This window comes from Aulostomus chinensis, chromosome 22, assembly GCF_037954235.1.
Source record: "Aulostomus chinensis isolate RoL2024-O1b breed Wild chromosome 22, RoL_Achi_v1.0, whole genome shotgun sequence".
NCBI lineage: Eukaryota > Metazoa > Chordata > Actinopteri > Syngnathiformes > Aulostomidae > Aulostomus > Aulostomus chinensis.
Window position 1 is genome coordinate 10,102,982 of NC_141341.1, and position 20,282 is coordinate 10,123,263.

The following is a 20,282-nucleotide window of genomic DNA, read 5'->3' on the forward strand; positions in this document are numbered from 1 at the left end:
ACAATAAAAAAAAAACTCGACAACTATTTACTCCTTTTGTTCCGACTATGAAGTCAGTGTAAGGTTGAACTACACAACTACTGCACACCTTCCGAATACACGTTAGTACTATTATACATATTTTACATGTAAGGGATAGTTCACGTGCATTTTAAACATCCATTTTCTACATTGTGACTTGGAGTGTCGAGAAGAAAAAAAAACCCCCAATTTTTTAAAACTTGAAACTGTATTGCTTGCAATCTAATTGTTTTAAGGTGAATTTCACATCCTCCTTTTCCATGTGACTTTAAGCCTCTAAATCAACGCCAGGCATTACCAGAAACAGCTAACTACACTTTTTCAGTACAATTTTTTCTGCTTTTTGTATTGTATACGAATATTTTAATACACATTTTCAGTGCCTTTTCGTCAATTCCTGAAAAGTTCATACGTTTCTCTTTGTATTTAAGGTCATGTGATTTGTGAACTCTGAATCGATGTACATGTTTTTAAGTGTCATGTTTTCACAGTAACGATACCTGGAGTGATTAGGTCACGTGTGATATTTTCGAATTAAGATTGCATTTAAAATAAATTGTCTTATTTTAACCATTTTCCCCCTCACACCAATACGGGACGAATCAGGCCGAAGCGAAGGTTATTAATAAATTGTGGTTTGAAGTCGTTATTTTTCGTCAATTTATTGACGGTCCCTAAGTGACGCTCCACTGATTCGAAGCGGCCGGGAGTTCGACTGCGGAGTGAAACCCAGAAGAAGCCGTCGAGTCCGGAGGGAAGGTCTGCCGAACATCCAACCTCAAACTAACTGCTCCTCCACCACAAAGCGCAGCACACTCACCTCCTCGATGAGACAGGCATGTTTCAGCTTTTATTGGTTGAATTACTCAAGTTTTGGAGGGAAATGTCGGACATACAATCATTTGCTGTGCATAATAATAATAATAATAATAATAATAATAATAAAATACTTAAGCCTTAGATCACATTTGCCACCTAGCGGCAGCCCAGACGAGTGATGGTGGCATACATTTAATAATCATAACATTTATTGCAGGCTTTGGCTTCATACTTTGAAGTATGTAACATATACAGTACAAAGATAAACCGGCAATTTCAGTGTGATTTGGTTTTCCAGTTTCAGGTTTCTCTCACCCCGTGCGAGGGACCAACTGAAACCTAAACCACTATTTTGGCTGTGCAGTTGCCCAGGTCGTGGTTTTAATGCATGTTTATCCGCAGCTTCTCCTGCAGGGGGCGCAACCACAGCCAATCTCCTGCCACTGAGAAATACAAAACCTGCTTCTCACCTCGGTGTTCCCGCATTCTAGAATTTAAAAGTAGAGATGCACAACATTTAACGACTTCTTCTACAATTTGAGGCAGCTCGCTTCAATCACCTCAGTGGGGAGACAGGACTCAAGTGGTGAAAAGGCTCCTGGTTCTGCTTGACCATAGTGTGCTAGTGATGGAGAGGATGCAGGCAATACTGAAATTTCAGTATGTCTATGTTAATTAAAACACAAGTTGCAAGGAACTGCATATGCATGTTTGGCTTGAGTAAAAAAAAATAAAAAAATAAAAAAAAAGATACTGAACAGTCCAGATCACATTTCTGCCCTTAACAGTTATTCTTTAGTAAGAAAGAAGCTGCTGGATGGAGCGCTGAGGTCATCGCTTCAGCTGTTCCCTCAGACGGTTCTGCGGTGGGTTAAGAAACCATTATTAAGATTAGAATCAAGACAACTACATGCTGCATAAATCAAGTGATGTCGATATATTTACACTCCGCTCATGGGTATCAGGTCTAAAGGAGTTTACAAGAGCTGCATATACACCGATCAGGCACAACATTCTGACCACTGACACGTAAAGTGAAAACTGATTATCTCCCAACAGCGTCACCCATCAGTGATTACGGTGATGTGCTGGAAGCAGGGAAGTGGGTGAGGCTACAGACGTGAGCTACTTTGACAAAGGCCAAATGATGATAGCTGGACGGCTGTCAGAGCTCCGACAAAACAGCAGGTCTTGCTGGGTGGTCCCGGTCTGCAGTGGTAGGTACCTACTTATTGACTGATGCACAAGGCAAGTCCCTTGTTTGAGCCCACAGAGGAGCTACTGTAGCACGGATTGCTGAAAAAGTTTGTTGGTTCTGATGGAAAAGTGACAGTTCATAGTGCAGAGGCACACCAAGTACGCCCCTTCATGAGAACTGTATTACCCAGAGGCAGCGGCCTCTTTCAGCAGGGTAATGCACCAAGGGACACTGCAAAAATTATTCAGGCAGGGTTTGAGGAGCACGACGAGCTCAAGGTGTCCACTTGACCTCTGTACTTCCTAGATCTCGATCCAATCAAGCATCTGTGGGATGCGCTAGAAAAACAAGTCTGGCCAAAGGGGGACACTTTTTCTAACTTCTAGAATTTAACAGGATCTGCTCCTAACACATTGGTGCCAGATACCACAGGTATCGAGGTGTCATGTAGTCCATCCTTGACAGGTCAAAGCTGTTTTTGCAGCAGAAGGTGGACCTACACAAAATTGGGCTGGTGGTCATAGTGTCATGGCTGATCGGAGCATACTAAAAGCCTCATTCAGTAGCAGTATACCTGCTCTATATGAAATATTAATTCTTACCTGTGGAAGCTGTTCAGAGTCAACTGGACTTGTACAGCAGCTCATTCAGACGAAGGAGAGACTGAGGACCCTGCTGGACCTCCTGACTCAGAGCTGGAGGAGGCCACATAGAGAGCAGGACGTTACCACATATCAATTGATCACTTTGTAAATATCAAGACTAATAACCCCAACAAAGCAGTAAATAATACGATGGAAGATTTGTGACCTAAAAAGCCAATTAACAGAACTTACTATGTCAGGGGGTGGGGGTGGTGGGGGTACAAGGTCATAAAGACAGCACTAGGACAAATAAAAACATGTAAGCGCTCAGATAATGTAGTCTTACCATCTCGTCCGTTCCATGTGTGTGAACTCATTGACATGGATGAGGGCAGCTCCATTACTGCCTGCTGACAAGAGGCAACATATAAAGACACAGTTCTGGTGTGAGAAGCATTGTAAGGACACTGCAGCACTGGATGGCACTTCAATGCTCAACATTTGAATCGGCACATTTAGATGTCTGCAGCAATCCTTTGTCCCTAAATCAGTTTCTTACCTGAGTAATTATCAGTGCAGCCAACCTACTGCCATCTTGTGGCATTACAGAGTAACTTCATCAGTACGAGGAACATCCATTGTTCCAATGAGAACCAATTTGAGACATTTATAGTGAATCCCTTCTCCAATCTCCTTAAATGTGGAAAATGACTAATTTTATTATTATCTAGGAATTAAATCCATAGCTTTCCAGATGTGGAAACGTCCAATGATGTGTCGTATGGAGGAACAATGGACCAGAGGAAATGCTTGTGTGCAGCAGCTACCTCTAGTGGAATAGATTACATATCCCCCCCACCCGCCCATCCGTGTAGTGACAGCTGCCTCACAGCGGTGCTGTAAGCCAAGACAGCAACAGGTGTTTGCAGGGTTTTAGGGTTTACATTACAGGCCTGACAGTTTAATGTAGCCTAAAGAGGCTTTTGGCTTTCCTTGTCTGTAGGTCAAAATAAACACTAACCGTGAAGACAGTGCGCCAAGATTGTGTTCTCTACACCTCAGAAACATCTGGACGGCTTTTTTTTTTTTAATATGGGGGGGGGGGGGGAGGATTCCTCTTGAGTACAAAAACAAAACAACAACAACAAAAAAAACCTATAAGTGAGGAAACAGTATTGATTATAATCATGGCTAGTGATTCTCCAGTGATTACGATTAGCCACAGGAGGGGAGACAGTACCCAGTGCAAGGCTAGCTCACCCTTGAGTACCGTTCAGGTGAGTTCCTCACTCTAGTGGCGCCGCTCTCAATGCTCCTCCACCTAGGCAGGTTGGAATAAGAGGACAGACACATGAAACAAAATACAATGATACCATGGTATCACAAGGCAGATACTATAAACACTGCAAAATAGTACCACTTGGACAGACGATTATGTGAATTTGAAGAATTTTAACCCTTTGGGATGGTCAGATCCTTGGTGTCTTCAAAATGAGAGGAAGGATGGTGCAGATGTCCAGATTTTGGAGACAATTCAGCATACATGAAATGGTTTGCACCTTTATCACAAATCCACGAAAAGTCAAATGCATTGCCATTAAAATGGTGTCAGGATCAGACGTGTGCAACTTGCCTCTCGCCATTATCAAAGATTGTCCCCGTCTTGTGTGATTATGTTAACAGATGTACTCAATCTTGCTAGGAATGAAAACTGTGAAAATACATTCTTGACACAGGATGCAAGGATGGGCATTTGACCCGTCTTATGAGTAATGCATCAGCTTTGCAGCCCACAGAAATGACATACAGACGTCAAATCTCAATGGCTCTTATTCACTGAAAAACAAGACAAGGAAGAAGAGGCAAAATGTGTGAAACGAAAGGCCTTCATTACAGTAAGAAGCAATCTTTTGGTGAAGAGGTGAAAATCAATGCTTAGACGGCTGAATTTAAGAGAGGCAGGGGAGGGGCCCTACAATGTACATCTATGCACACAAGCTGTTAAAAGACAGGCACAATCTGAGATAATAGCAAAGAGTTGAAATTACACAGTTTGGTCCCTCAGTGGTTGTTGTGGTGCTCAATACATGAATTCTGAGAGCAGGAAATGACTGTCGTCTGCTGCAAAAAATAAAGGGTTAAAATCCTGTTTATAATCATTTTATCCAAAACCTTTCAAGTTGTCTTGTCCCGTTGTTTGATAGCACGATTTCAGTCTTTTGATTATCCTTTGGGGCAAAAAAAAACAATTTGACTTGGAAAAGAAGATCTTCATCCCAATGTAAAAATTGAGGTAAAAATTGAACCAAATACTGAATGAAAACACTGAATTTGAGTATCTTGACAATTGACTGATGCTCAGCTGAGTTTTATTGAAACGGAACAAACGTAAGTTATAAATACAAATAACATCAGAGAACAAACTGCTATGGCTCTTAAGGTAAGCCAAACCAAACTCTATAGGGCAAGTTCAAAGAAAACATAGGAAGTTATGGTATCAGTTTAAAAAAAAGAACACAATTTGATGATCTCTAGAAATGCTAGGCATACACTTGGAACATTACAAAACTTGATTTCCTCCTTCCTGTGGATTCTTTTCTCCACCATTGCAAAAAAATGAAATATGAAGCTCTAACCATATGCATTTATATACAAGCAAATCCCTAAGCAGCTATGAGAAACCACAAATAAAGGGAGTACAAGAAGGGGAGGGGACAAAAGGGGCACGGACAAAAACCTCCTGCAAGGCAATACCATTATTAAATGTCCTCTCAGATTTTTGAGAATGAATGTCCACTTTTTTTTTGTAAATCTTCACTGTTGGCTTTAAAATAATCAGGAACAAAAAGTAACAATAAAAGTGTTTGTGTGTGTTTTGTTTTTTAAGACACATGTCCCAATGTAACTGAAGGAGTAAGAAATGATTCATCACAACGGTTACCTTCAGTTCTTCAGCCAAAAGGCTTTCCAGGTAATCATCTTGAGCCAATTCTGGGGTCTTTTTTCTTTGATATATATACAGATTTTTGATGGGGGATGATGAATAAAAAGTTAATCAAAAATTGAGGCCAATCATTTTTTTTCCTTTTTTATTGTCGTTTTTCGTTGTCACTTAGCCAAATACCTTTTGGTGCCTCTACTTCCACTGTTGCCCATAAGAATCCTGTGAAAACTCCATGGTGTCATTACTGTAACCATAGTTACCGGAATAGTCGGCCCCTTGCTGCAGGGGCTGCTGGGCGATGGGCTGGGACCCCCAGTTTTGTTGGTTGTTGGTCTGGCGGCGCTTGGAGTCAGGCTGGTTAAACACATCTGCCTTCCTCTTTCCACCGACGTTTCCCCCACGATTGCCCCGGGCCCCACGAGGACCGCGGCCCCTCTGTGGTTGGAAAGGGGCTCCCCGCCCTCCTCGGCCACCCCTCGGACCACCAAGGGGCGGTCCTCTTTGGGGATAGCCCCCCCGGCCTCGTGCCGGCGGTGCTCCACGTGACCTAGTTGGAGGAGGCCCCCCTCTGCTGGGACGAGTGCCACGGCCCCTCATGCTGTACACATCTTCGTAGCCGTAGTAAGGGTCTTCATAACCACCACGGTAGTCATGGTAGTCATAGCCATAGTAATCATCATGATAGTCGTCATAGCCATAGTAATCAGGTGGATAGGAATAGCCCCCGCGGCCCCCACGACCCCTGCCGCGGCCTGGTGGAGGCATACGTGGAGGTGGATAGTAGTAGTAGTCGTCATACCTACAGAGGCAGAAAAACAAAAACAAAATGTTGAACTGGTTTTATTCCTTATTTGAAAACAGGTAGGGTAGGTGACCAGTCACCTCTATGTCCTGTTGCCTCACCCTGCATTCCTTGTGGTCTGACGAGCTGCTTGGCGCTCTTTCCTCTTCTTGTCAGGTGGCTTAGCCAGAACGATCTCGATTTCCTCCCCTCCCAGCTCCTTTCCGTTCATCTCCTCCATGGCCTTACCATAGTAACATGGTTAGTAGAACATAAGTAGTATTGTTAATACTAAAAAAGGCCATATAAAAGCGAGGAACACCCACCTTTACAGCAGCATCCCTTTCTTCAAAATGGACAAAAGCATAGTCTTTCAGTTTCTTCACTCGCTCCAGCTTTCCAAACTGGGAGAACGTCTTTTCAAGAAGCTCTTCAGTAACAGCTGTGGCCAGTTTCCTTACAAAGAGCACCTTCACCTGAACAGATAAATACAAAGATTAGGAGAGCCAAAGATAGTGGAGGTCATGTTTTAAGCGGGACACACATACCTTTGCCATGACCTCGGGGTCTGGCTCAGCGACTGGGTCGGCCCACTCCACAGTCACTGGATTCCCCCACACCTTGACCTTGCCACTCATCAGGCGACGGCGGGCCTGTGCAGCAGACTTGTGATCCTCATACTCCAGAAAACAGAATCCTCTGTTCTTCTTCTTGTCATCTGGCTGGTGGTACAGTATCACCTCTTGGAGACCCTCTGTAAGATAAAACAATAACATCTCTAACTTATGCAACAGCAAAGGATTGATCTCTTGTTACAACTGTTAACACATCTACCACCTGTCATGATTAATTAATTGTTTTACTGAGAACTCAAACACAAAAACCTGTGGGATCTGGGAACTGACCTGTAACTTTGCCAAAGTCTTCCAATATGCTCTCTCTAGTCTTGTTTTTTGGGATTGATCCAACAAACAGGCGATTGTTTGCAACAGATATACACACTCCCAAGTACTTGCCAGGGCGGATTTCATGGTTATCACACTGCAAAATAAAACGGAGAGGTCAACAAGTCTGTAAAATAAACTGTAAATGAACAGTCAGGGATGAACCAATTCACATTTGTAATATTTGTACTGTCAAATTCTCCTATTTGTTGTAATTTGCATTCATCTAGTCAAAGACACTACGCAACTATCTCTGTGTTAAGTGAAAGAAGCTTAGCTTCTCAGGAAGCTTTAGGTCAGTGCATTCCCAAATGTTTCCAAAATTGTTACAAAGTTGATTTGTGTATTTTGCCAATACACTGCCATACTACTTACAAGCTTCACAGCCTTTTGTGCATCGTCCTTATTGCAGTATGTGATAAAGGCATAACCTCTATTCTGACCAGAAAGTGGGTCCATCATTAACCTGAGGTCCCAGATGGGACCAGCAGACTCGAAGAGTGGCACCAACTCATCTTCATACAAGTCCCTGGGGATTTTTCCAACAAACACCTGAACAAGAGGAAAACACGTGTGTATTTGTAGATTTTCTATCAACACTACTGGAACTTTACTACTTTTATTACTCAGCAATTTTTTTTTTCTATGGGCAGTTTAAGACCGGAACCAACATGTCTACACAACATATTTACCTCAGTCCCAATCCCTGGTTGTGTTCCTTTGAACACATCCTCAGGTGGGGGGCCTCCATACTTCCTCTGCCCAGTGGTGACATCAAGAGTGTATCCTGTGCGGTCCAACAGAGCCTGGAAACACAAACGCGTAACTTTTACCTGAGCAACACTGTTGTAGATGTTATGGCATACATACTGACCTTTCTAACAACAAACCCCAGTAACAGTGTCATTTACCTTTATTTTCACCTCATCTGGGCCCTTGGTAGACTCCTGTACTTTACTTCCTTGTTTTTCTCGCTGCCTGTAAGTCTTCATAACTCCACAAAGGAAAGCACTCTTATTCTGCACAGAAAAAAAACCCACCATTTACAACTAAGCAGATCAAAGGAAATCTCAAAACAGAAGTGGATGTAGTCACTTGGTTACCTGTACATGGGAGAGGTCACTCTCTCGGAACTGCTGTAGCACAGTGAGTGCTCCTTCTTCATTGAACTCCCGCAGTGCATCAATGGCTCTCTCATCCAGGTCAACATATGCCACCAAGCCTGCAGTTACAAGGCACAGACAGTTTCAGGATCAACCATACAAAACAACAATGTCTGGAAACACATCTCACACTGCATTGGAGTATAATCACCAGTCTGGAAGATATTATCTAGACTCTCAGCAACTTTCTGGGGAAGCCCAGCATCAATGAGAGTCCCGTAGTTCTCTGTGTGTGTTGTTGTCACATCCATGGGCTCCTCCTCCTCCTTTGCCGGGGCAGAACTACCGTTCACCTCAGCGGCAGCCATTCTCCTGTTTTAGAGATAGTTAATGTTACTATTCTTAATCTAATGTTGACCAAATTGATCATAATAGAATCTCAACTTTCAAAAAACATACTCATAATGTACCCGACGATAAGGATATTGTTTACAAATGTTGGGATGACAAATAGTTAAACTGACAGCATTTACTTGGAAGTTTAAACGATATAAAAAGACATTGTCAAAGTCAGAACAAAAGCTGACTAGGAGCTGCGTTAGATATAAATGTTGTTATCACATTAAAAAATTTTTTTTATGGTGTACTGTAATATAACCCCTTCACTTGAAACAAACCATCGACAGCCTCCGTCCCGCCCCCTTCACATGCAGCTAGCTAACGGCCAAGAAGAATACGGTGCAATGCATTACTTTTCATTTCAGAATTTACGCGGCATCTACCGACTGTTAGATTGATCCTGCCGTACCAGGACAAAAGAGATTTCAAAGCCCCTTTTTTGTGCAGGGTGCACGACATTTGGTTAGCTGAAAGGCTCGCTTGCTAGCTAGCTAACGAGCTTATAGGTAAGAAGGCCGCGTCGTGCAAAAAGACACCTTTCACATATCCAACATACGCGTAAAGGGTGCAAACCGATAGTTAGCAACACTTACCAGTTTAATTCAGGGAATTTACAGCGGTGCCTTTTAAAATGTAAAGCGACCAACGTGTCAGACGTACAAAAAACAAAAATTAGGAATAATACGTTTGAGTCGAACCCACGAGACAAAATTCCAGACAGCTAGTCTCGTCTTCGGCTGGCCCGAACAACGCAACTGCTCTGCAAACATCGCGATAAGTGAATGAAAACGCGTTGAGGGGCAGGTATGTTTGTTTTGATACCCATGGAGGCAAGCGGCACCAATGCAAACCTACAAAATGACAGATAGGCACCCTTACTCTCTAGGAGATAGAAAAAACATCGGAATTTACCATAACTTTGATACAACGGGGTGTTAAAACTGGGCAAAGTTGCGCTGTTTAACCTGAACGGGACGGCCACATTCAGAGGGCAGTGCATTATGTGAAAACAAGCTATTGTTGAACGGTAAAACAAGGCATGATTGACTTACATTTAATGAAATTGAGTTTTTCAATCACTATAGTGATTCAAAGCAAAAAAATTAAATTTTGATCTTTAAAATCAAATAGGAATACGGATGTACAGTTGAATAACACCCAGAGACTAAGTGAAAAATGTAGCACTTTATTTCTTTTTTGTATTTATGATGTCTCATACAGGACCTGCCTTGTGTGTCAAGAAATAAATCAATATCATAATTGATTCAGCAATAAGACAGCCTGACTACAACAATGAGAGGCGTTTCAGTCATCATGTTTAAGCTTTCTGATCTTGCCCTTGTGGCGGTCGATCTCCCTCTGAAGGCGCTCAATCTCCTTTTTGTGGTGCTCAATCTCCTCTGCATGATGCTTCCTCAGCGCTTCCATCTGCTCCTTCTCCTTTTGCCTACAAGTTGGGGGGGGAGGGGAACTTGGTAAACATCTTGTGAAAAATTTGAGGGCTCAGTGCTGAGTCTGATCCTCTAACCTGAAGTACCGCTCCTCCTCTGCTACCTCTCGCTTTCCAAACGCACCTCCTGCCTCCCTCACAGAGCCTCCACCTCCTCCACCTTTCCCTGCTCCTTTGCCCAACTCACCAAGCTGGAATAAACAGAGAGAATATATTAAATTGCACAACATGGAAAACAGAGTGTTTATTAGGTTGTAGATAAGAATGAAAGAATTCTCTGAATCCATTTTCTTTTTACAATATTTGCTCTCAATAAGAGAGAGATGGCTGATTGTCTAAAACCATCATAATCATAAATAAAATACATAAATAAAACAACACACTCTATAATTCTTCTAAAAAGCACAAAACTACCACTTGTTTAACAAATATTGCGATTGGTTTATTGACCCATACTTGAAATATACCAAATACCATTTACACACTAATGACTGTACATTCTTGCTGACATTGTTGGTGGAGCCTCATGCTTCATAGATATGATAATTTTTAACTCAACATTACAACCATAAGCAATATCTTTAATACTTCAATGAATACATCAGTATTTGACAGCTGGCCTTTAAAAAGTCATTCTTAGCCATGAGCTCACAAGGCTGATGTTGCAGATGTTAGCAAGCTAATGCTAACCAGTGAAAACCTTAGCAGCAGCCCTCTTTACCTGATCAGACGCCATTCTAATTTGGGAGCCGATGCATCTCCTGATGTTTGGTCTCAAAAGAAGTCTTGACATTACGCCTCAGGTTATTTTAGGTGTCACGACAGTACATGGACAATTTGTATGGTTCTACTCTCCTTCTCGTCCCCGAAAATCCGGAAACTTGAACTCGCATACGTTTCATCTGGGGGGTGGAGATGTTGAAGAAGGAGGCTTCCTACTGCCACCTTGCGGTGAGGTTGAGAGCTGCAACGGTTACCTGAAGCACATATTTGATGCTCTATTCGACACGTTATGTGTAAATTTACTTAGTATATATGTTTATCTGAATGACTTGCAATAACCAAAACCATTGTAAAGACCAACTTATTACTGATTTATTAATGGAAATTAAATTCTTTATCAATATGAAATTTTTGTGTCTGTGCACTGACTAAAAGTCTTGGTATTTTACACAAGAATTTGATCAATTGATTGGATTTCCTATGTGCCAGATGATAATTTTCTCAAATTTGCTCATAATAAGCACAATTTAGAAAGCTGTTTTCTACAAAAGTAGTTCGACAATTTTGTTGGAGTAGTTCACTACATATTTCGTGTTGATATATGTCACTTAATTTGGAGGCAGTATTGATCGTTTTTATTCTGTACACTGTGATATACCCAAAAACTGGGTTGCTCCTCATAAAGCTACAAAACATAGTTTGATAAAGGATTCTGTCACTTTTTCAATCCAGGGATAGACACCCTCATTTATTTCAGCAAAGCATTAAACTCACTTGTGTGGCTTAATTCATTAATTCATGAACCTGTCTGATGCACCATACCAAAATAATTTACATCGCCCTCATTTCTTTTCATGCATTTTTATTGATGCATGGGCCCATCTAATTAATTTCATATTCATATTTTGTAACCACTGTCTGCACACAATCTGACATCCATGAATTGTATCACACGAAAGGGTAAGGCCCAGAGCTCATCTCGCAAGTTGTTTGAGACAATCTGTTGCACAAAGGGAAGCTTTGCACATCGAAAGAGGTTGTGCGTGTTTAGTACAGATGAGTCATAATGGAGTCCCACAGATGAAGAGCTCTTCCTGCTAGACGAAGATCATCTCGGCTCACAGTTGTATGAGACTGTCGCTGTCACTTCCCTTTCCTCACCTGAAAGCAGCACAACTGATCACCAGTGAGCAAGCATGGTGTTTTTGTAGTAAAGTGCCTGAATCCTGTCAAGGTTTTGAAGTTTAATAACCACCTGTGATCCGGGGGCTCTTGTGAAAAGGAAATAGAGTTGTTGGGATATTGTGTCTTGAAAAAAAATAGGAGGCAAAAAGCCTTGATTGTGCAACTGAGAGCAGGGTCAATGCAAATGTACTCAGTGGGCCTTTTTACCTTTTTACCAGTTTATATTTGAGAAGCATGTTGTCAAGTGGTCAGCACTGTCACCTCACAGCAAGAAGGTTCCGGGTTGGAGTCCCGGCTCGGGCACGGGATCTTTCTGTGTGGAGTCTGCTTGTTTTCCTTGTTCCTGTGTGGGTTCTCTCTGGTACTCCAGCTTCCTCCCACAGTCCAAAGACATCAAGAGGGGACAAGGCTGATTGATACTCTAAATTGACCGTAGGTGTGACTGTAAGTGTGAATGGTTGTTTGTCTCTATGTGTTGGCCCTGTGATGGACTGGTGACCTGTCCAGGGTGAACCCTGCCTCTCACCCAAAAGCTGCTGGGATAGGCTCCAGCCCCCCGTGACCCTTAACAGGAATAAGTGGAAGAAAATGGATGGATGGATGGATGGTTGTCAACAGGGAGAAACTACAGGACTGAGGTAGTAACGCTCCTGCAACAATTGGTGGCAGTATGCACTCGCAGAGATGAAGAGCTATTACTCAGTGTTGCTATGAACACTGAGCAAACCATCATCCATGTAACATTCATATAAAATACTTCCTCTTTCCCTTGTAATGGATGACCTCAAGTGTTGCTCTGACTTTGTTTGAAATGAGAATGGAAATTGGATTTCATTTGAAACTTTGAGTATTAGTCCACAGTTATCATTATTAAACAGAAACCTCTCATATTCTCAGAGTTCTGATGCCTTCATCACACAACTCATTAACAGCAAGAATGAATGATTAATTTGGAATAATATCTTGGCATAATATCCTTTATAAGATGGATGATAAGATTAAAAAAAGGAACACGTCTTTGTCCCCGAATTGATGTGCATGGATACCTTTGATGTAATTGTATCCCTGAGAGATAGTTATCCGGAAGTCATTTTTGGTTTGAAAATATCAGCTCATGCTGAGGGAACCTGAACTTGGAGGGTAAGTTTTTTTGTGGGTTTGTGTGTGTCCCTGAATGTCCGTCTATGGTCATGTATGGACTTCCGGTCCACAGAAATACAGAGCAGCCAGTTACCTGGATCCTTTCAAAGCTGCTCACCTCACCAGCTAAAGTGTTGCCATAGGAAATAGTATCCTGGCAACAGCAGCAACCTGAGCAAAGACAAAGTAAGGTCACACAGACAACTAGATATGGTACAATGTTCCTGTAAGAACAAACCATTTTCATTACCGCGGCTTGCAAGGACATTCATTGTCATTTAAACATCATATCCCATCAGAATGTTTGCATTATTTCATAGCACATTTATGAATTCACAGTACATTTGCATTTCTTTGTGGTGCAGATGTTAGGATAGCAAGCGTAATGTGCATAATCGGCCTCCTTCTACCACTACGCTATGAATAATTGCAGAAAATAGCACGCCTTTCTGAATGCCTTCATACCTCTGGGGACATTTTGGAACCTGTTAGGATGCAAGCGAGCCTTCTTGTTCTGGATTCCAACACTTATTGCTGATATTTGTTCTTGCATGAAGTCATTTAAGGTACTGAGATGAAGAAATACATTAGTTTCCTAGAAAACAGCCCATTTATGAAAATTACAGTTGATGCAAATTCAATTAAACCTTTGAAAAGTGATGTAGTTATGGGTTAATATTTTGCAAATAAAAAATAAACAAGGATTGCTGCTTTGAAAGTATGGAAAGATTTTGGTCTCTCTACTTTCATCAGCCTGTCAGTTTCTCAGACTCCACTGGAACTCCTTGTAGCTAATAGTCCCTATTGAACTGTCTGGATGTTGCCACTGTTGCCATGGTGACAATGGTGAATGATATAGGGGTCAAGATTCTTTGTGTTCTGAACATACAAGGTCTTTTGGCTGGGGAACAGCTGGCGTATTTTATATATTTGACTCATAGGCAGCTTGGTGATAATTACAGTGGAAGTGATTCATTTAGAAAACTGACTGACATGAGGGCTGCGTCCACGCCGTCAGTTCCTTCAGATAAGTAGGTACCTCATTCTTTCACTGAAAACGGGGGCTCAAATATTCTCACAAAATGCTCGTATGGCAAACCTTAACTGCTGCACTGCTGATTGAAGTATTCAGAACCTTTACATAGAAGTACCAATATAGCAAAATTTAAAAAAAAGGGTCTAGTTCAAGAAAAACTCCTGCATGTTAAATTAAACCTCAGTAAAATTACAAAATATAATGGAAAAATACTGATTTTATTTTGTTTATTGATTTATTTATTTTTACCTCTGATGTTTTTTTTTCTGATCTGTCCTACCTGCTGTCGCCTGAGTTTGAACTGTTCGATTTTATACACAGGGACGCCTGATCGGTGTAAAGACCCACGAGTTTACTGAGAAACGGGAGAAATATTGAGAGAAACATCATTATTGGTGGTGCTGATCATTAAGACCATCTGCTGTACAATATTTAACGTACGATAGGAGAGAGGACAGCAACTCTAAATAGAAGCAAAAGGATATTTTTTGGGATTTTTATTTCAGGTTTCTCAGTGGATGTTGGCAGCTCCAAATGAAGTGTATGGTCTCATCAGGAAAGTGAACCCAACTACTTTTTCAAAGACAGCAGCACAAAAGAGAAAAGGTTGGAAACACAGTCTTCAATCTTGTTATCAGGAGCACTTTAAAAGTAAAGAAGGTAGTTCCCAAAGCTTTCAAATAAATATGGAGGGGTTGAACGTATAATATTTCTCTCTGAAATGTGGAGTGAAAAAGGCAGCACAATAAATTGAAATACTCAAGTACAGAGCCTTAAGAAAGCACAGTGCCTAAGTAAATGTACCAGTTATGTCCCTCCTCTCTTTATGATGAAAATACTATCATTGAGAGGGCAACAATGTACTCTCAAAATAACATGTGTCCTTCACATAGCAATGTTTGTTTGTTTTTTTCCACTGCTCTCCAATAATTTTCATCAACTATGTGAATATTTGTGCAACTTTGCCATCGGCCTATTTATCAGCTCTTTTCCAGATGATTTTTGTAGGTTAAAATAGTCCTATTCACTCCAACATCGAAGCTCTCCACTCTCCCTCAGTGCAAGAGCAAGTTATTAGCCACTCAGTCAAGCCCCGGGGCTAGCAAATGGTCTGAAAGTGAGGAAAGCATGAAACCACACTCAATGCACTGCTGGCATTTAGCTATGACGCACAAACACAGCTGTAATCCACCACATCTAGCTGGTCATTATGGTCATCAACAGGAAGGGGGTGTGTGTGTGTGTGTGTGTGTGTGTGTGTGTGTGTGTGTGTGTGTGTGTGTGTGCGTGCATGCGTGCGTGCGTGCGTGTGTGTGTGTGTGTGTGTGTTTTTAAAGGAACACCTTTATCAATCCCAATCAGGCTGAAAAGTGCAGGAGAAAAGATGTGTGTAAGAAGATAACATTTCAGACTAATAGTATGGACCTCTATAGCCCTTCTTGCTGCTGCTGCTTGTGCTGCTTCCCTGGGTGGCCTGCCAGCGATTGATTTAAAAATGTATTCACTTTCAAAAGAATTTCTGCTTCAGTGAGATAGAGCATCTTGGAGTTTAGCTTTGAGATCTGTCATGCTCTGTAACACAGGAGAATCATTTGAGCCGAAGGACATGCTGTAAAACAACGGATGTGGCAAATAATCAGAAGTGAACTTTTGTAAGTTATATGACTCGAGACCAGCACAGTTCTGTAATAAACACAGCAAGACACAATACCTTGAGTTGCTTCAGTTCATGTTTGTTACAACTGACAGCATCTGTGTATTTCATATAAAATTACAGAGGATGCATCTAATAATATAACACCACAAAAAATCCTGTGGATTTGAATCAATGCTTTTCTGATACAACGGAACAATTATTGTAAACTCCAGCACTGTAATATTTATTGCAAGATTTTAGACGACAATCTGACTAGAAGGAATGGCATCATATCACAGCAACTGTAAAAGATAAAATCATCTTTTTTTTCTAGAGCCCTTTAAGAACAAGGTTAAAGATTTAAAATCCTATTAAAACTGTGATCAGATCAGAAGCTGAAGACGAGAATCTAAACTGTACTTCATTTTCACAACAGTTGTTTTCAAGCTCGGTAACGAACTTTCTCACCTTGATTGTTTGCAATTTCAAACACTGAATGGATTCTGCTTTAATTGATTAATAGATTCATGCTACACCTCCGCAATATGTTACACAACAGTGAGCAGGTATGAGGCCAAAGTTTCTCCTGAATGAATGAATTAAAATAACATGTGCGTATGAGACCTAAGAACATGTGCATTGGTCAGGAGATGAAAACACAATGGCTGGTTTCAGAGATAAAATATATCATTTTTCTTGAATCACGTGGTTTCCCTGTGACTCAGAACGAATGTTAATAATACATGGAACTCGTGTATCGCTTTTCTAAATAATACCCTGCACAAACATGCCAAAAGCAGCAACAATAATAGTTTCAGCTAATTTTCCCTTCCCTGCGCTGCCTTCTTCCTGCAGAAAAGACATGACATAATACTTCCTTGTAAATGCCAATTTATATCTTATATAAAGAAGTCTAATTAAAATTCAAGTCAGAGCATGTCTTGTTGTATGTGTGTGTGTGTGTGTATGTGTGTGTGTGTGTGTGTGTGTGTGTGTGTGTGTGAGTGTGTATACTTAGAACTTTTTCAACAATTTATTGAATCATTTGCAATAACGCCCTGAACATACCCACAGTCTTAACATCCTTAGGTAATATACATGTAGTCAAACCTTTTCTCATTGTGCTTTTATTTCTCCAACGTACACAGAACAGATAAAGAACGTCCAGAGTTAACCTCACACATTATTACGACAATAATTACATGGACTGCTGACACCCGTGACTGCAATTAGAATTTAACAGTATCTTTTCTTCGACTCTTTCAGAGTTTAAAGATCTTCTCCTCCTCGACCATGTTGGGGATTAGCAACTGCTGTTTCTATAGCAACAGCCTTCAATTAAAAGACAGCTAGGTCCTTACTGTTACTGCCAGCAAGGTGCTAATTGATACTGGATTTCACATTGGGAGGGGTGGGGGGTTGAGATATGAGTTGGGAATTGTGTGTGTGTGTGTGTGTGTGTGTGTGTGTGTGTGTGTGTGTGTGTGTGCGTGCGCGCGCGGGTGGGTACTGGTGGGGGTTGGGCAGACAACAGCAGGAGAGAGGCTGCATTCGTATAGATAACATTATACATGCAGTGGTCTAGGATTCTTTGTAGCTGCATACAAACTGTCGATAATGTGTTTTTGTTGGTATGCAAAATTTGTTTGTCCTTCAGAAAGTGCTGCGACTTGCATCTTGTGGGCAACTCCGTAAAGGTGGTGCAGACAGACCTTCGTATCATTCATCATTCATGATTTTTATAATGTGAACATTAATGATGAAAAAGTGTTGCAGGAAAGGGCGGCTGAGCCGTTCTGCCTCACCCTAGGAGGGATCCAGATACCTATAGGTAAGATCTTTGATTGCTCAGACAAACTAGGAATCAGACAAACTAGACAACCTGACTCACTTTAAATGACAAATCAGGGTGTACAAGGAAATTAACAGCTCGGCTGCACTGATATGCTGTTTTGCCAAGGCTTCTTGTGTATGAGGTATCAAATATATCAGCAGAAACACCGGAGAGGAACACAGCTTGGTAGAAGTTGTTTTGCTCCCCGGTTCCCTTGTATGGTAGTTCCATTAAGTTACAGCTCCATCAGTGGAGCTATAGGAGAATTAAATGTCACTCATATCAGGGAGTCTTATTGGTGGAGAACCAGACTGGAGTTGCAGTTTAATGAACATCATGCTATGACAGAACTAACAAAGCAGAGGGGAGAAGAATGCTGCGGAAAGTGCAACATTTACAAACAAGGCTCCAAGACCAAGTGGGACTGACCAGAACCTCTGGAGATCCCCTGGACAGAGCCGTCCAGGGCCGACTCATTGCACGTCAACTGTCTCACTCCAACGGTTTACAAGGTCCTCCCAAGCCTTGCAAAGATGCAGATGATATCTGGAATGGATATACTTGCATGTCAATTGTGTCAGAAAAGGTTTCAGTTTCTGGCAAAAGTAATTGAGGGAAGGGTGATACAGCTCATGTCATGACCACGTCCCAAGGGTTTTTGCTGACACAATCAGTACAGTGACTCAAAACAGTAAGAATCAACATGACCCCAAGAATTCACGGACCTTGCAACTGAAAGTCGACCCAAGGAGGCAGTTCAAGTTCCCAGAAAACATAACTATCCTCATGGAAGACTGGATGGTTAAGGTCAGTGAATGTAAAAGGGTTAAATACGTAGAGGTTGTGTCAGAAAGCTGGAGTGAAGGCTGAAGAACCCACTGTGAGCCAATCAGAGTGAGGTGCCAGAGCTTTGCTGGCCATTCAGCCAACACTCCAACTCCTTGGAGTGAAAGGACTGCAATGCAGAAGAGCCATCACGCACGAAAAAAGGGCCTGACTGTGGCTCGAGAGGGGGGAGATCCTTGGATGAGTGTGCCACTGGGCTGTCAAATTTGAAAATGATTACCCCCAGCTTGACCTGATCAAAACCCTATGACCCCTATAATCACAGAAGTTGTCTCCCCAGAAGGTGGATGTTAAAGCTATGTCACGTCTTCTCATTTTCTTCATGTTGCCATTCAGTCCATCTGTCTAGTTCTCTGTCAATCACCAACTGCCATTATCTGCAAGTCATGACAGAAAAGAAGTAAAAATAATACAACTCAGCAATGACTCATGTAGTGTATTTTAGGAGTCCCATTTATAAATGCTGCAGAATTGGTTTGAACATCATAGGCGTCTTTTGTCGGTTATCACGGGACAGTGAAGGCAGATGACTTATGGTGTGAAAATGTAATTAGCACGGACTGTTCCTCCAGGAAGAAAAAAATCTAAAAATGCTGCAGGGGAAAAAACAACAAACCAGTGTATGTCACATGACACAGCCAAACCAGACACGGTGTAAAGCAGCACCTGCGGTCAAGCCAGTGAGCTCTTTAGCTGACCTCACAAAATAAGAAATGCAGATAGATGTTTTTAAATATTTACAGCCCCACGTAACACATCATATTGGGCTTCATCAGCCATTGCACATTATGTTTTGATATTTTTTTGAGCCCATAGGTTTATCCTGGGGTTTCCTGACTTTATACTTCTGTTTAAATAAAAAAAACAACAACAAAAAACAAGGATACTTTCAGGAAGTGATAATAATATCCTGAGGAGTGTGTCTGATACAGTGACTGTGTATCACTCAGGTTTGGATGCAACGATACAGTTACTGCATGTTTTATAAATCACAAATTTCGCCATTATTGTAGGTTAACACAGCAACCTTGACAGCCTGTACAAGAACTGATAAGAGAAGAGAACCAACGGAGTGAAAATACAAAGCAGGCACAACTAAATTTAACTGCTGGGAATGTTCTCTGTTTCTAGAAGTGTCAGAATCCTTTTCTGTCCTCTGTCAAACATGTTTGTTTCTCATTACTCAACTTCATAGACCCTTTCTCTCTGTAATGATTTGCATCTTTGCAAAACCTGAAAATAGAACAAAGGAGAGTTGCACTTTTATCATCCTGTGAGATTTTTTTTTTTTTTTTTGGTACCTACAAATCATGATTATATTTAGCGAATGACGTGCTGCCAGAGGCTTTTAATGTGGTTATGAGAAAATATACACATTCCATTTCTCTTTGTTCCCGTCTTGCTTTCCGCACCTTGCAGTATTTTTGCTGGTTATGAATATATTTTTAGGTGCATCTTTGTATTGCTCTATCATGAGATATTTTTGTCAGAATAAAAAAAAAATGTTCTTGATCACCACGTTAACACTAGTTTCAAAAACAAAACAAAAACGGAACGATTATTCAGAATATTAACGTCGTATTTGGCCATTCTGACATGGCATCAATCAATCATTCAGGACCACAGTCTTCATGTAATA

At 41.3% G+C, this 20,282-nt stretch overlaps 2 protein-coding genes across 4 annotated transcripts; both read right to left on the minus strand.

Annotated features, from left to right (window-relative positions):
* Nucleotides 1–882: 882 nt before the first annotated feature.
* Nucleotides 883–9,559, minus strand: LOC147240713 (heterogeneous nuclear ribonucleoprotein R-like). 3 transcript variants are annotated; one of them, XR_015111288.1, is made up of 15 exons: nucleotides 9,387–9,559; nucleotides 8,606–8,766; nucleotides 8,395–8,513; nucleotides 8,203–8,310; nucleotides 7,984–8,097; nucleotides 7,667–7,843; nucleotides 7,253–7,388; nucleotides 6,896–7,101; nucleotides 6,674–6,823; nucleotides 6,470–6,591; nucleotides 5,827–6,365; nucleotides 3,883–3,943; nucleotides 2,969–3,029; nucleotides 2,641–2,733; nucleotides 883–1,701 (listed from the first exon to the last, which is right to left on the minus strand). XR_015111288.1 is itself a non-coding variant. In XM_086193795.1 (12 exons), exons 2-12 carry the CDS (start codon nucleotides 8,760–8,762, stop codon nucleotides 3,909–3,911), a joined length of 1,863 nt encoding a protein of 620 aa, XP_086049921.1. In that variant the 5' UTR covers nucleotides 8,763–8,766; nucleotides 9,387–9,559; the 3' UTR covers nucleotides 3,771–3,908. The 3 variants fall into 3 exon arrangements, 2 of the variants coding, with proteins under 2 accessions (XP_086049921.1, XP_086049920.1); XM_086193795.1 differs by lacking the exons at nucleotides 883–1,701; nucleotides 2,641–2,733; nucleotides 2,969–3,029 and having other exon boundaries at nucleotides 3,771–3,943; XM_086193794.1 differs by lacking the exons at nucleotides 883–1,701; nucleotides 2,641–2,733; nucleotides 2,969–3,029; nucleotides 3,883–3,943 and having other exon boundaries at nucleotides 4,975–6,365.
* A 406-nt stretch (nucleotides 9,560–9,965) lies between these two features.
* On the minus strand, nucleotides 9,966–11,152 carry atp5if1a (ATP synthase inhibitory factor subunit 1a). The gene is made up of 3 exons (XM_086193803.1): nucleotides 10,965–11,152; nucleotides 10,322–10,434; nucleotides 9,966–10,240 (listed from the first exon to the last, which is right to left on the minus strand). The coding sequence occupies exons 1-3, from the start codon at nucleotides 11,034–11,036 to the stop codon at nucleotides 10,099–10,101; spliced, it is 327 nt and encodes a 108-aa protein (XP_086049929.1). The 5' UTR covers nucleotides 11,037–11,152; the 3' UTR covers nucleotides 9,966–10,098.
* Between the last annotated feature and the right edge of the window lie 9,130 nt (nucleotides 11,153–20,282).

Bases quoted from the DNA above. Each gene is read 5' to 3' on its own strand.
- LOC147240713 (XM_086193794.1), bottom strand. From the start codon at position 8,762: ATGGCTGCCGCTGAGGTGAACGGTAGTTCTGCCCCGGCAAAGGAGGAG. The intron at 8,514-8,605 runs GTGATTATACTC...TTGTAACTGCAG, and splicing joins AGATAATATCTTCCAGACTG to GCTTGGTGGCATATGTTGAC. The intron at 7,389-7,666 runs GTAAGTAGTATG...TTTATTTTGCAG, and splicing joins CACAAAAGGCTGTGAAGCTT to TGTGATAACCATGAAATCCG.
- atp5if1a (XM_086193803.1), bottom strand. From the start codon at position 11,036: ATGTCAAGACTTCTTTTGAGACCAAACATCAGGAGATGCATCGGCTCC. The intron at 10,435-10,964 runs GTAAAGAGGGCT...TGTTTATTCCAG, and splicing joins TTAGAATGGCGTCTGATCAG to CTTGGTGAGTTGGGCAAAGG. The intron at 10,241-10,321 runs GTTAGAGGATCA...CCCAACTTGTAG, and splicing joins GAGGAGGAGCGGTACTTCAG to GCAAAAGGAGAAGGAGCAGA.